Here is a 14,134-nt window from a genome sequence, read left to right as displayed (position 1 = left end):
TGCAAAAGGCTTCTAGTTCTGTGAGATTCTTGGGCCGTCTTGCGTGCACTGCTCTTTTGAGGTCTATCCACAGATTTTTGATGATGTTTAGGTCGGGGGACTGTGAGGGCCATGGCAAAACCTTCAGCTTGCGCCTCTTGAGGTAGTCCATTGTGATTTTGAGGTGTGTTTAGGATCAGTATCCTGTTGTAGAAGCTATCCTCTTTTCATCGTCAGCTTTTTTTTTTACAGACGGTGTGATGTTTGGTTCCAGAATTTGCTGGTATTTAATTGAATTCATTCTTCGCTCTACCAGTGAAATGTTCCCTGTGCCACTGGCTGCAACACAAGCCCAAAGTATGATCGATCCACCCCCGTGCTTAACAGTTGGAGAGGTATTCTTTTCATGAAATTCTGCACCCTTTTTTCTCCAAACGTACTTTTGCTCATTGCAGCCAAAAAGTTCTATCTGAACTTCATCAGTCCCCAGGACTTGTTTCCAAAATGCATCAGGCTTGTTTAGATGTTCCCTTGCAAACTCCTGACGCTGAGTTTTGTGGTGAGGATGCAGGAAAGGTTTTCTTCTGATGACTCTTCCACGAAGGTCATATTTGTGCAGGTATTGCTGCACAGTAGAACAGTGCCCCCCTACTCCAGAGTCTGCTAAATCTTCCTGAAGGTCTTTTGCAGTCAAACGGGTGTTTTGGTTTGCCTTTCTAGCAATCCTACGAGCAGTTCTCTCAAAGTTTTCTTGGTTTTCCAGACTTCTACTTGACCTCCACAGTTCCTGTTAACTTGCCATTTCTTAATTACATTACGAACTGAGGAAACGGCTACCTGAAAATGCTTTGCTATCTTCTTATAGCCTTCTGCTTTGTGGACGTCATTTATTTTAATTTTCAGAGTGCTAGGCAGCTGCTTTGAGGAGCCCAAGGCTGCTGATTGTTGTGACAAGATTTGAGGAGTCAGGGTATTTATAAAGCTTTGAAATTTGCGTCACCTGCCCTTTCTTAACAATGACTGTGACCAAGCCATAGCCCTAACAAGCTAATTAAGGTCAGAGACCTTGGTAGAAGTTATCTGAGAGCTCAAATCTCTTGGGGTGCTCAAACTTTTGCATGGTGCTCCTTTCCTTTTTTTCACTCTAAAATTGTACAAAAAAAACACATTAATCTTGCTTAAAATGTTGAAAAGAATGTTTCATCTTTAACTTTGACTTTTGGAGATCAGTTCATCTTCTACTCATTTAACTATTCAGAATAACAGAAATTTTGACCAGGGGTGCCTAAACTTTTGCATGCCACTATATATATATATATATATATATGTGTGTGTGTATATATATATATAATTAGTGCAAAAAGAGGGCAAAGAAAAATAGTGAGGTAGTGTACATGGATTCATTGTCCGTTCTGAAATCTAATAGTGGAAGGAAAGAAGCTATTCGTGAATTGTTGAGTGTGTCTCTTCAGGCCGCCTTAGTGGTTGCAGTGAGACGAGGGCATGTCCTGGGTAAAGGGGGTCCTTAATGATAGATGCTGCTATTCCATATTCCTACAAATGATTAAAATTGATTCTGGTGATCAGGGTAGCAATGCCAATAGGTAATTTTTGCACTAACAATCCAGCTGTTCTGCCGCAGCCGTATCAAATATAAACACATGAAAAAATAAGGGATAGTTGTAGAAGTCTGAGCTTACTCCACTGATCCTCCACAAATCTGTATTTCTGTCCAGTTCTCATATCTGGACCTCAGCTGAGCCTCAACAGTGAGCACTGCACATGAAATCCCAAGTGCTTTCAAATGCAACATTTCAGTATTAAGAAATTCAGTCACCAAAAGAAATGGATTTATTTATCTTAAAGCAAACTCAATGGCTCAATTTGCAAGAAATCCATGGTGCCGAGTCATGTGAATAGATCATTTATTTACAAACTGGCTAGCAATCAGAAAGGAGCCACCTACCAGTTAGTGGATAAACAGGAAATGCCGCTACTTGCAATATATGCTGGTGTAGATCACACTTTGCCTTAGGACAAATTACATCTTATCCTGTTATTCAGCTGTTTTGAATAGTTGGTTTGGACCTTCTGGACCGGAAAGTGTGTCCTAGGTGTTGTGAAAAGCAAGGGAAGGAATAGCAGCTTCACATTCATTTATGTTTGACATGCACATCAAAACATGGGTTAACAACCAACACAGTCAAAAATTGTGCTAGGTTGCCACATATTCTGGTGACAACATAGCATGCCCATGACGTTCAGCACAAAAGCCACAATATTATTTTGTGGTTTTGTTGTGTTCTGTGTTGTTCTGCCAGCCATGCTAGGTTGGAGGCAAAATTCCTACACCAACCTACGAGCCTCTGCTTTAAATATGCCCAATCACACCCTCTACAGTCATCAGTGGCAATGAATTACAAAGGTTCATCACCTATAATTTTGCTTAAGGATTTGATGGAATAATAGGGAGGAGAAGACAGTGGCGTGATGCAGCTCGCAGCGGCCTCTCTGGTGAATGATATCTGTTATCTGTCAAGTAGGGTGCCGTGCACAATCCTGATTTCATGGAGACAGATGTGAGAGCACAGAGGAACATCTGGTGAAACTTCTGAAATGCCTGTTTCGCTGCCTCTTCTACTGTGTGATCCAGAATCTCTGGAGGGGAAGGCCCCGAGTCCTCGGCTTTGCTTGTTGCTCGGCGGCCGGGGTTGAAGCACTCGGCAGAGATGGTGCTCGGTATCGGAGGGCTGGTCAGAGGCTCGAAGTTTTTAGACAGACTCAGTCGGCTGCAGTCGGGTGCTTCCAATGCATCGGCAAGTTTGCGGTGCTTCCGTCTGTGTGAGATGATGGGGCTATTAGGACTTGAGACTTTTTTTTTTTTACCGTGCCCATGGTCTGCTCTTTATCAAATTACGGTATTGCTTTGCACTGTTGTAACTATATGTTATAATTATGTGGTTTTGTCAGTTTTAGTCTTGGTTTGTCCTGTGTTTCTGTGATATCTTTCTGGAGGAACATTGTATTATTTAATGCATGCATTTCTAAGTGACAATAAACGAGGACTGAGTGTCCTCATAATCTTAAAAAAAAAAGTTAAATTATTGGTATAGTAGGAATCCAGAGGACAGTGCTAATGATTTGGAGATGAATCTTGCTGTCCTTAAAATAGGGAGCTAGTGTAAGTGACAGTGGAAAATATTGTAAAATTACAATCTAGTTTACATATATTTGGACCATGTTGACTCCCAGAACCACAACTTTAGGATAGGAGACATCAGGATAATTGCCTCCTGGGTGCCAGGTACTGGAACAATTACTGCAACAACAAAACGTTCTCAAGAAGGGAGGATGAGTAGTTGGAGGTCATGGTACATATTGGCACCAATGACATGGGTAGTTGGGGGGAGGTCCAGATCCTGTGCAGTGGATACAAGGAGTTAGGAAAAAAGCTGAAACGCTGTATCTCGAAGTTAGTAATCTCTGGATTACTCCCACAAGCTAAGGCAGGAATAGAAAGATAGAACTGATGAATGTCTTTGAGGAACTGGTACAGGAGGCAGGGTTTCAGGTTATTGGATCATTGCAGCCTCTTCTGAGGTTTGGATGACCAACAAAAGTGATGGGTTGAACCTTAATTGGAGGAAACTAATATCTTGGCCAGGAGGTTTGCTAGTGCTATGAGCACACCTCCTAATTTAAATAATTTTTGTGAGTGTTGGGATATAGAGCATAGCTTAGAAAGTGGAGAATCGCGTGGAAGGTAGATGTTATGACCAATAAGAACAGGAAGGAACAAGGTTACAGATATGGGGCAGATAATTTAAAGTGTGACTATTTTTAATGCTAGGTGTATTATGGGAAAGGGTGTTGAACTTGGAGCATGGATCAGTATGCAGAACTATGATGTTGTGGCCATAATAGAGACTGGTGAGAAAGGAAATGATATGGATGCTTAATGTTCCAGGGTTTCGCTGTTTTAGAAAAGAATATGCCTCAATTCCCCTTGAGAACCAAGGTTCCCTAAACTATGGGCATGATGGTTACATATTAGAGTACAAGACTGGTGGTTCTGAATTATTTGGAGAAAGAAAATTGCACGTTTAAAGTAAATTTATTATACAAGTACACACATTACTATATACTACCCTGAGATTCATTTACTTGCAGGCATTTATAGGGAAAAATAAATTGATATGATAGAATTTTACAAAAAACTGTACACAAAGACTGACAAACGCCAATGAGCAAAAGAAGACAAACTGCAAGTAAAAGTAATACTGAGAACATGAGTTGTAAAGAGTCCTTGAAAGTGAGTCTGTAGATTGCAGAATCAGTTCAGAGTTGAGTGTAGTTATTCATACCAGTTCAAGAGTCTGATGGTTGTAGGCTAATAACTAATCCTGAACCTGGTGGTGTGGGACCTTGAGGCTTAAAGATTTGAGCCCAGTCAAAGCTGACTGCTCTCTAATACAGGAATTGGGGATGCTGTGGTATTGTGGCTTTAGATGAAATGCCAAACTAAAGCCTCTTTTGCACGCTTGGAGGGTTGTTAAAAATATCCTACAGCAATTTTCTGTGGAAGCATCTTGAGTTTTTCCTCTGGTGTCTTGGTGTCAGGAATCCCTTGAAGGGTCAGAGAATCACAGGATATTCCATAAAGAAGAATTGATACTAAGCTGCTCTCTGCTGAGTAGAGTTGACAGTTTCTATGGAAGTGTAATGTAGAGGAAGCTCTTGTGTGGTGAACAGATTAGAAGTACTGACAGATGATCAGCCCTAAATATTTCAACACCGCTGTTCCAGCACTTTAATGGAGTGCTGAATTTTGAGAAGTGCCTACTCTTAGAAGATGTCTATGCAGAGCTTGGGCTATGTTCTGTTCCTGAGTTCTGCGTGTAAACTGATTTCTCTGTATGTCAGAAGTGCTCATTTTCTGAGACTGCAGTCGTCATGCCTGCTCATACCACTGGACCAGGACTTCTGAGGTTCAGAGTGGAACTACCCTACTGGCAACTAGAAGATGTTGGAAATGGCCCAGTGGCCGTGGCTTTTCCCACATTGAAAACTCTCCTGCACAAGTTTGGCTTATCATCGGATATGACGGATTTGGAAGTAGTGAAAAGACGAAGGTTAACTATGTCCAGGCAAGCATACATTCAGATAGGGTACACACAACCCAGGCAAGAAAGGTCTTTAAAGAGCATGGACTTCACTTTGCATAGCAGGTTTCAGAAGCCATTTTGTTTATGGAGATGAGGTAAGAATGTAACAGAAGGATGCAAAACGTGTCAACTAAGGGACAATTGCTTTAACTAACTGTAAGTATAGTGGTTCTGCAAGTTACAAATGACCTGACTTACTGAAATATGAAATCTGATAAAGTATCTTGGGTTATTAGCTTGTAATTTCTATTGACTTTTAACACCTATATTATGAATAACAATGGATCTTGCAAATAAGGAATTTGAACATTCACACGTTACCAAGTGGTCAACATCTGTAACTTTGGTCAGTTTTGTATAAAAATGGCATTTCCATGTTCAGACTTGAGAACAGTGTGGTGACAAGGGCTGGGCTATTCTTGTGTGCAGGTAAAATTCAGGATTCATGATTATTTAATGTCATTTCCAGTACACGTCTAAAAGAGAAAATAATTGTTACTCCAGATCTGAAGCAGCACAAAAAGCACAAATTAAGATAAAGAACATAATAACAAAAACACAATAACTAAAGTACATACAATGTATACAAGTTGACACTCGGCAGAGGAGCTGACTGACAGGAAATGATGTGGTGGTGGGTGTGTGAAGGGGTGGGTTAGTGGTGTGGGACAAACAGTCCATGAACAGGGTTGTCGGAGTCCAGTTAATCAGCGATGCATAAGCAATCAATCATCATTTCATTAAATAATCTCCTTATACTAGCACTAATTAAACTAATTGAATATGTACTGTATCTATCATGAATGAAATATCTTAGTATTGTTGGCTTGAAAAATATTTTTAAAATAAATGGGAAAATTTAAGTAAAGTCAGATTTCAGTGTGTCAGGTCACTTGTAACCTGCGGTGCCCCTGTGTTAAAATGAGTCCGTCTGCTCTTTGTGTGTGGAAACAGTGATAGTATAGTGCAGAAGCTAACATTGCTGGAAACACAGCAAATCAGGCAGCACTGGTGGAAAGAGAATTAGTCAACATTTCGGGTTGAAGTCACTTCATCAGAGCTGAGAAAGAGGGAAGCAAATGAACTCTGATGACTTGTCATTGAACTGCATGTGAAGCTTGGTCAGAAATTAAAAAAAAAACACCATCATATTTGAGAGGTTTAAGGAGGTGAGTTTGAGGCCTAGGCAGCAGATAATGGAGGGAAGGTGGTCAGGGAAGGCACATGAATTAAAACAGTAAGATGAAGGGTTTTGAATCTGTTTGGTAACAGATAAAATGTTGGCAATAGTTGGCATGCTTTTTGTCATCTCCTAAAACCTCTTCTGTATTTATAATCAGTGTAATTTTTTTCCCATACAGATTTTGTTCTGCACATTGAATACACACAAAATTGACATGGACAAGCTCCTTGGCGGGCAGATTGGCTTGGAAGACTTTATTTTTGCACATACGAAAGGGCTCAGGAAAGAAGTGGATGTTTTTAAATCAGAGGAGGCTCTGGGATTGACCATTACCGATAATGGGGCAGGATTTGCTTTCATAAAGGTAGGTCTTGGTTCTATATCTGAGGAAAGTCCACTGTTTGTGCAACAGGATGGACGTTGCATTTTTCCCCACTGTGGATTTCATTTGTCTTCGAAAATGAACATTTCTAAAATGTTAAAATCCTTCTCCAGTTGCAGTGTTCCCAACTTTGGCTGTTATCAATAATCATCTAGTTATTTTGTATTTATTTAGTGATACACCATGGTAACAGGCCCTTTCAGCCCAACGAGCCCGTGCCACCCAGTTACACCCATGTGACCAATCAACCTATACCAACCCATATGTCTTTGGAATGTGGGAGGAAACTGGAGCGGCTGGAAGAAACCTACACAGTCAGGAGGAGATTGCACATACACCTTACAGACTGCATTGGAATTGAACCCGGGTCATTGGCTCTGTAATAGGGTTAAGCTAACCACTGCGTAATCAATGTTGCTAAAATCACGAGCAGGCTCAGTTTATGCCTTTTGTGAGGGCAACCAGGACAGACCATCTAAAGTCAGCAATGTTGGCAACACTCATGTCTCAAGAAGCAACGTGGTCAATTAGGCATAATTGCTCTAATCAGCAAGTGGCATTGAAGTTCTCTCTCATTCTGCAAATGTACAAGGATGTTGTCAAAACCCGAGGAGCTGAGTTGTAGAGAAAGGATGAATAGGTTAGGAATTTATTCCCAGGAGTGAAAGACAGTGAGGGGAGATTTGATGGAGGTATATGAAATTGAGAGGTACAGACCAGGTAAATGCAAACAGGCTCTTTTCACTGCTTGGGTGAGGCTAGAAGTAGGGGGTCACAGGTTAAGGGTGAAAGGTGAAATATTTAAGGGGAAATGTGAAAGGGAACTACTTCACTCAGAGGTTGGTGAAACTATGGAATGAGCTGCCAGAGGAATTGGTGGATGTGAGTTCAATTTCAACATTTGAGAAATTTGGATAGAAGGGATATGGAGGGTTTATGGTCCAAGTGTAGTTTGATGGGACTAGGGAGAATAATGGTTTGGTATGGACTAGATGGGCCGATGGGCTTGATTCTGTGCTATAGTGATTTAAATCATTTCAGTTGTCAATATCTAAGCTTTCAGTCTATATCTACACCCAAAAAACAATGGGTTTGGCTGTTGCTACTTTAGTTTTAAAAAAAGATTGAGAAAACCTGTAAAGTGGTTTCAAGGCTACATTTTGACATGGCAGGAGTAAGATTTTGCAAGTATAGGCAGGGATTATCTGCCAACTGTTTTCTTTTTGACTATTCCCGTCAAAATGTTGAGACATTTTTACTTGCCTAGAGTGTTGGAGAGGGATGTATTTCCTGTAGATAGCTGTCAAAGCTGTGGCTTCTTTCCTGCAGCTGTGACTGTACTTCAGAAACTGAAATGATAAGTGATTTAAAACAAAAAAAAATTGAGCTTGTTTCCTTGGGAAAAGATGAAAGAAAACACCTGAGGCAAAAGCACGGTAGCGTGGTGGCATAGTGCTATTACAGTACCTGTGACCCAGGTTCAATTTTGACCACATGGGTTTCTTCCACATTCCAAAATATGTCAGTAGGTTTATTTATTTGTTGAGGTACAGTATGGAATCGGCCCTTCCGGCCATGCTGCCCAGCAATTCCCCAATTTAATCACAGGACAATTTACAATGACCAATTACCCTACCAACCTTGTGTCTTTGGATTGTGAGAAGAAACCACAGAGCACTTGGAGGAAACCCATGTGGTAACGGGGAGCAGGCAGGCAGCAGTGGGAATTGAATCCGGGTCACTGGTGCTGTGCTAACTACTATGCTACTGTGCCCCTCCCACAATAATTGGTCATACATGGGTGTAACCGGGCAGCATGGGCTTGTTGGGCCGGAAGGGTCTGCTGCTGTACTATTTCGCTAGATAAATTTTGAAAATGAAATAAAGAAGGGGTATTTTTATTTCAGTATCATCATAATCTGGATGTTCTACTGGAAGGGAATTGGAAGCAAACTCAGTAATAGCTCCTACTTGCAAAATAATTAGCAGGACTATATGGGGGTGGGGGAGGTGGAGTTGGGGGGGGTGGAAGAGAAAATCTCTCGGATAGTTCTATTAGTGAGATTGCACATTGGGCAAATATATTTTGTGATTAAAGAGCAAGATTGATTGTTTTGCATAGCGTGAAAAACTTTTTCAAGTGCAAATAATGGTTTTGAGTTGGGTTTCATTTTTCAAAACTAATGTGTGCATGAATGAAGGGAGTGGGAATGCTGTGGTAGTTTCCTGTCAGGGGAAGTGTCTAAAGGGCTGGGTAAGGGAGTGTGTGTTTCCAGAAGGCAAGTAAACACTGCACAACGTTGGCAAAAGGGAAGGAAGTCATCATTGCTCTGTATTTGTCATGAGTAATCCATTTATTTCTGCATTTTATCAAAAATGGAAAGAAATACAAATGGAGAGAAAGCTGTATTAGTCCTACAGTAAAAATTATTATAAGATTGGAGAATGAATGTAACCCTGAAACAGGTTATGAAATTCACAGATTGGACTTTGTTAACTATTAGCAATAATTAAATACACACTCAACAGCTTTTAATGAGCTTTTAAAACTTCACAGTAAAGTTACACTGTGGCCACTTTATTAGGTACACCTGCTCACTAATGCAAGTATCTAATCAGCTAATCATGTGGCTGCAACTCAATGCAGACATGGTCAAGAGGTTCATTTGTTCTTTGGACCAAACATCAGAGTGGAAGTCAGATGGGGAGGTTTGAGTTTCTCAGAAACTGCTGATTTCCTGGAGCTTTTCATGCACAGCAGTCTCTAGAGTTGGCAGAATGGTGTGGAAAAACAAAAAGCATCCAGTAATCATTTCTGTGAGTAAAAATGCCTTGTTAATGAGAGGTCAGAGGAGAATGGACTGGTTCAAGCTGATAGGGAGGCAACAGTAATTCAAATAACCATGTGAAACAACAGTTGTGTGCAGAAGAGCATCTCTGAATGCACAATACCTCGAGCTTTGAAGTGTATGGGCTATAGCAGGTGATGACCACACTGGGTTCCATTCCTGTACCTAATAAAGTGGCCACTGAGTAAATTTTCAAGTTGTATTTGCTCGAATGCAGTTGTGATGATCACACTTGTGCTGGTTCCAGATGTGTTAATTTATCAATGGTTTCCAAAGAACACATTTATCACTTCCTGAGAGCAGTATGATTTATGAAGGGAGGGGAATAGACTTTCGCTAAAGACACCAGATTACCCAAAACAGACAGCTATCTTATTTCAAATTTCCTTGAAGTTGTGAAGGAAATCGAGTTAGTGGGAGACAGACTGAATCATTTGGGGCACTGATAAAGCTGCTTTGGCCCAGTAGTGGGTGATAATAAACGCAAGAAATTCTGCAGATGCTGGAAATCCAGGGAGCGACGCACACAATGCTGGAGGAACTAGCAGGTTAGACAGCCTGTATGGAGAGGAATAAACAGTCTGTGTTTTGGGATGTGTCCCTTCACCAGGACTTTGAACAAAAGGGGGAAGAAGCCAAAGTAAGAAGGTGGGGGAGGGGGTTGAAGTGAGAAGCTGGGAGGTGATTGGTGGAAAATTTAAAGGACTAAAGAAGGAATCTGATAGGCAAGGACAGTGGACCATGGAAGAAAGAGGAGGATTTGGGTCATTAGAGGAAGGTGATGGGCAGGTGAGGAGAGGAGTTAAGGGAGGAGTCAGAATGGGGAATGGAAAAAGAGGGAGGGGAGGAAGTTAGAAAAATCAATGTTCGTGACAACTGTGTATTGCAATTCAAGAGACACTTGTTTTGCTACAAAGTGAATGTCACATTGAACCTTGAGTGAAATATTTTGTAAATTAATTTGTGCTGTGTGACCTGAACAATCGGTGTACTACAGTGCCATCTAATGGCAATGCATTGTCAGTAATGCCTATTGATAATGAACACTCATAGCCTGCTGACTTAATTAAGGTGTTCACCATTTCTCATACATGGATCCCAGCAGCTGTTTTTACCTTTGCCAGGCTTTGTGTCTGTAAGATCCTTTCATGACTAAGCCAGTCCAGAATTTCTCTTAATTGATATTCACTGGTGGTAGTCAGTTGATTAGATTTAGGACTTGAATCTGGTTTGGTTCCTACTCAATCTGCCAGCACTAAGGAACAAAAGTAGGCCATTCAACCTGTTTCACTTGCTCTGCCATTGGACCAGATCAAAGAAGGATTGAAGGAGGATGAGGGGTGACTTGATAGAGGTGTACAAGATGAGAGTCATATTTAGAGTGGGTAGTCGGAGACTTTTTCCCAGGACAGAAATGGCTAATACAAGGGGACACAAATTTAAGGAGAATGGGGGAAATGATGGAGGTGGGGAGGAAATGTCAGAGTGGTGGGTGCATGGAACGCACTGTTAGAGTTGGTGGTAGAGGCAGATACGTTAGGGACATTTAAGAAACTTGGTCATCAAATGCTCCTTGTACATTAACCCTTTCATTCCCAGAATTCTGGTGTATCACCTCTAACCCTCTCTAATGCCAGCACATCTTTTAGATAAGAGGTCCAAAACTGCTCACAATACTCCACAAGTGTGGTATTGACCAATGCCTTTAAAGCCTCAGCATCACATCCTTGCTCTGAAATTCTAGTCCTCTCAAAATGAATGCTAACATTACATTTGCCTTCCTTACCACCAACTCAGCCTATAAGTTAACCTTAAAGGAATCCTGCATAAGGACTCCCAAGTCCCTTTGCACCTCTGATTTTTGAATTTCTCCCCCATTAGAAAATAGGCTACGCCTATATTCCTTCTACTAAAGTGCATGACTATATACTTTTCCATGCTATATTCCATCTGCCGCTTCTTTGCCCATTCTCCCAATCTGTCCAGATCCTTCTGCAGACTCCCTGCTTCCTGAGTAAAACCTGCCCCACCACATTTCTTTTGTATCGTTTGCAGTCTTCGCCACAAAGCCATCAATTCTGTCACCCAAAATCATTGACATATATCTTGCAAAGAAGCGTTCCTAATGTCAACCCCTGTGGAACACTTGTCACTGGTAGCCAACCAGAATAGGCCCCCTTACTCCAACTCTTTGCCAGCTGCTGATCGGCCAATCTTCTCTCCATGCTCGTATCTTTCCTGTAATACCATGGACTCTTATCTTGTTAAGCAGCCTGATAGTCAAAGAATATTACAGCACAGAAACATATCTTTTGGCCCATCTGGTTTTTTTCCAAATCATCAACCTACCTAGTCCCATCGACCTGCGCCTGGACCATAGTGCTCCATACCTCTCCCATCCATGTACCTTTTCAAATTTTTCTTAAGTGTTGAAACCTACCTTGCATCCACCAGTAGTGTTGTTAGCTCACTCCATCCTCTCACTACTGTCCTATCCACTGTATGTGTGTGTGTGTGTGTGTGTCTCTCTGTGTCTGTCATGTGACATCACAGGATTGGTCGATTTCGCAGGCTTGTCCACCTATTAATTAGCGTTTCAACTGCAAATTCTGTGTGTGTGAACGTGTTCATGGTTTCCAAGTGACTGAATCAAGCAGACTCATCCAGCTGCACTGGACACGATAAATGTTCTTAATTGTAATGGTGACGACGAGGATTAAGTCTGTGACACTTACATTTGGAATACATGTTTGCATTTTGAACAATGAGCATAATTGGAAAAGTTGAGGAACACTGACAATACCCCTGGAATTTCAAGCAACAGGCATAAAAATTGCTGGTGAATGCAGCAGGCCAGGCAGCATCTATAGCAAGAGGTACAGTCGACGTTTCGGGCTGAGACCCTTCGTCAGGTCTAACTGAAATAAGATCTAGTAAGAGATTTGAAAATGGGAACGGGGAGGAGGAGATCCAAAATAATAGGAGAAGACAGGAGGAGGGAGGGATGGAGCTAAGAGCTGGAAAGTTGATTGGCAAAAGGGATATGAGAGGATCATGGGACAGGAGGCCTAGGGAGAAAGAAAGGGGGAGGGGAGAAGCCCAGCAGATGGGCAAGGAGTATAGTGAGAGGGACAGAGGGAGAAAAGGAGAGAGAGAGAAAAAATTAATAATAAATAATGGATGCGGTACAAAGGGGAGGTGGGGCATTAACAGAAGTTAGAGAAGTAAATGTTCATGCCATCAGGTTGGAGGCTACCCGGATGGAATATAAGGTGTTGTTCCTCCAGCCTGAGTGTGGCTTCATCTTGACAGTAGAGGAGGCTGTGGATAAACATATCAGAATGGGAGGTGGAATTAAAATGTGTGGCCACTGGGAGATCCTGCTTTCTTGTTTGAACTGGTTTTTTTCGCAACAGATGACATCACTGAGTCCGATTTATTTATTTTTTTAAAAAGCCAAAATCTGGCTCAGTGTATGTGGTCAGAAAACATAAACATTGTCCGAAGTTTGTTGAGTCCTGATTTTCTCTTTGAAATCTTACAGGGAACTTGTGAAATTAGTTGGGTCTCATTACAATGCCAAACCATCAGTTATTGAGCAACGTTTTAAATTCAACACCTGTATTCAGTTAGAAAATGAATCATTAACAACGTTTGTTGCTGAAATAAGAACACAGATTGAATTTTGTGATTTTGGTGCTGTTTCAGAAGATAGAAGGGACAATTGGCAAGAGTTTGCCAATCTCTGCCTCCATCCAAACCAGAATGCTGGAGCACAGGATGAGGTTGCAGAGCTGAAGGCGTTTGTAATGTACTCGGATGGTCTGGACCAGATTTCCCCCTGTACGGATGGTTTTGAAGATTAACAGCAGACTCATTCCCTTTGAACTTGACACTGGGTGTGTTATTATGAAATGCAGTGAAAGGACCTGGATGGGTAGATATGTTTGGTCCTGACTCTTTGAAGACACTTACACTACTGCATTACAGACTGAGGACTTGCATGGAGGAGCAGTTACAGCTGCTTGGTTATGAGAGGGTTCTACTGGAGCATGAAAAATTGATCACACCAACTACCAGTGCATATTACTAAGGGCGAGAGACTGACCTTGGGTGTGATTGACTATAGCAAGTGCCTGTCCTAGGTGGGTATGAGATGAAAACCAGCCTGGGGTTGAGAGCTTACTCAAGCAATGAAACCTTTTCTCAGTAATTCTGATGAAGGTAAGCTCAAGGGTTCTAAAGTACATCATCCAGAATCCGTCACAGCCAAAGCAAAGTTCTTCAAGGTGCCTTCCCTGCCATACATGTTTTGCTCTAAGGTTGAACCTCTGCGATTTTCACAATGGGCCGTCCCTCTTGTGCTAGTAGACAGGAGTGATGTGAACGTAAGAATATGTTGAGATAACAGGGTTGCAGTTGATTTATGCCTAGCCACCAAGACGTACCCAATTCCAAAAACAGTAGGCATCTATGCAAATAGGTGGAAATTTCTTATTAAGCATGACCTCGCATATGCATACCAACAACTTGAACTAGAAGAAAACTCTAAAAGCCTCACTACTACTGCAATGCA

At 41.5% G+C, this 14,134-nt stretch overlaps 1 protein-coding gene across 1 annotated transcript in view; it reads left to right on the top strand.

Moving 5' to 3' along the window:
- The window catches only part of gipc2 (GIPC PDZ domain containing family, member 2), a 78,217-nt gene that overhangs the window by 43,080 nt on the left and 21,003 nt on the right, over positions 1 to 14,134 (top strand). Inside the window, exon 2 of the mRNA XM_072273320.1 lies at positions 6,506 to 6,691. Coding sequence (XP_072129421.1) covers positions 6,506 to 6,691 — 186 coding nt within the window. The remainder of the gene's footprint in view (positions 1 to 6,505; positions 6,692 to 14,134) is intronic.

The sequence above is a fragment of the Mobula birostris genome, chromosome 12 (assembly GCF_030028105.1).
Source record: "Mobula birostris isolate sMobBir1 chromosome 12, sMobBir1.hap1, whole genome shotgun sequence".
Taxonomy (NCBI): Eukaryota; Metazoa; Chordata; class Chondrichthyes; order Myliobatiformes; family Myliobatidae; genus Mobula; species Mobula birostris.
The sequence above is the reverse complement of the archived record's forward strand: the minus strand, read 5'-3'. Positions and strand labels throughout refer to the sequence as shown.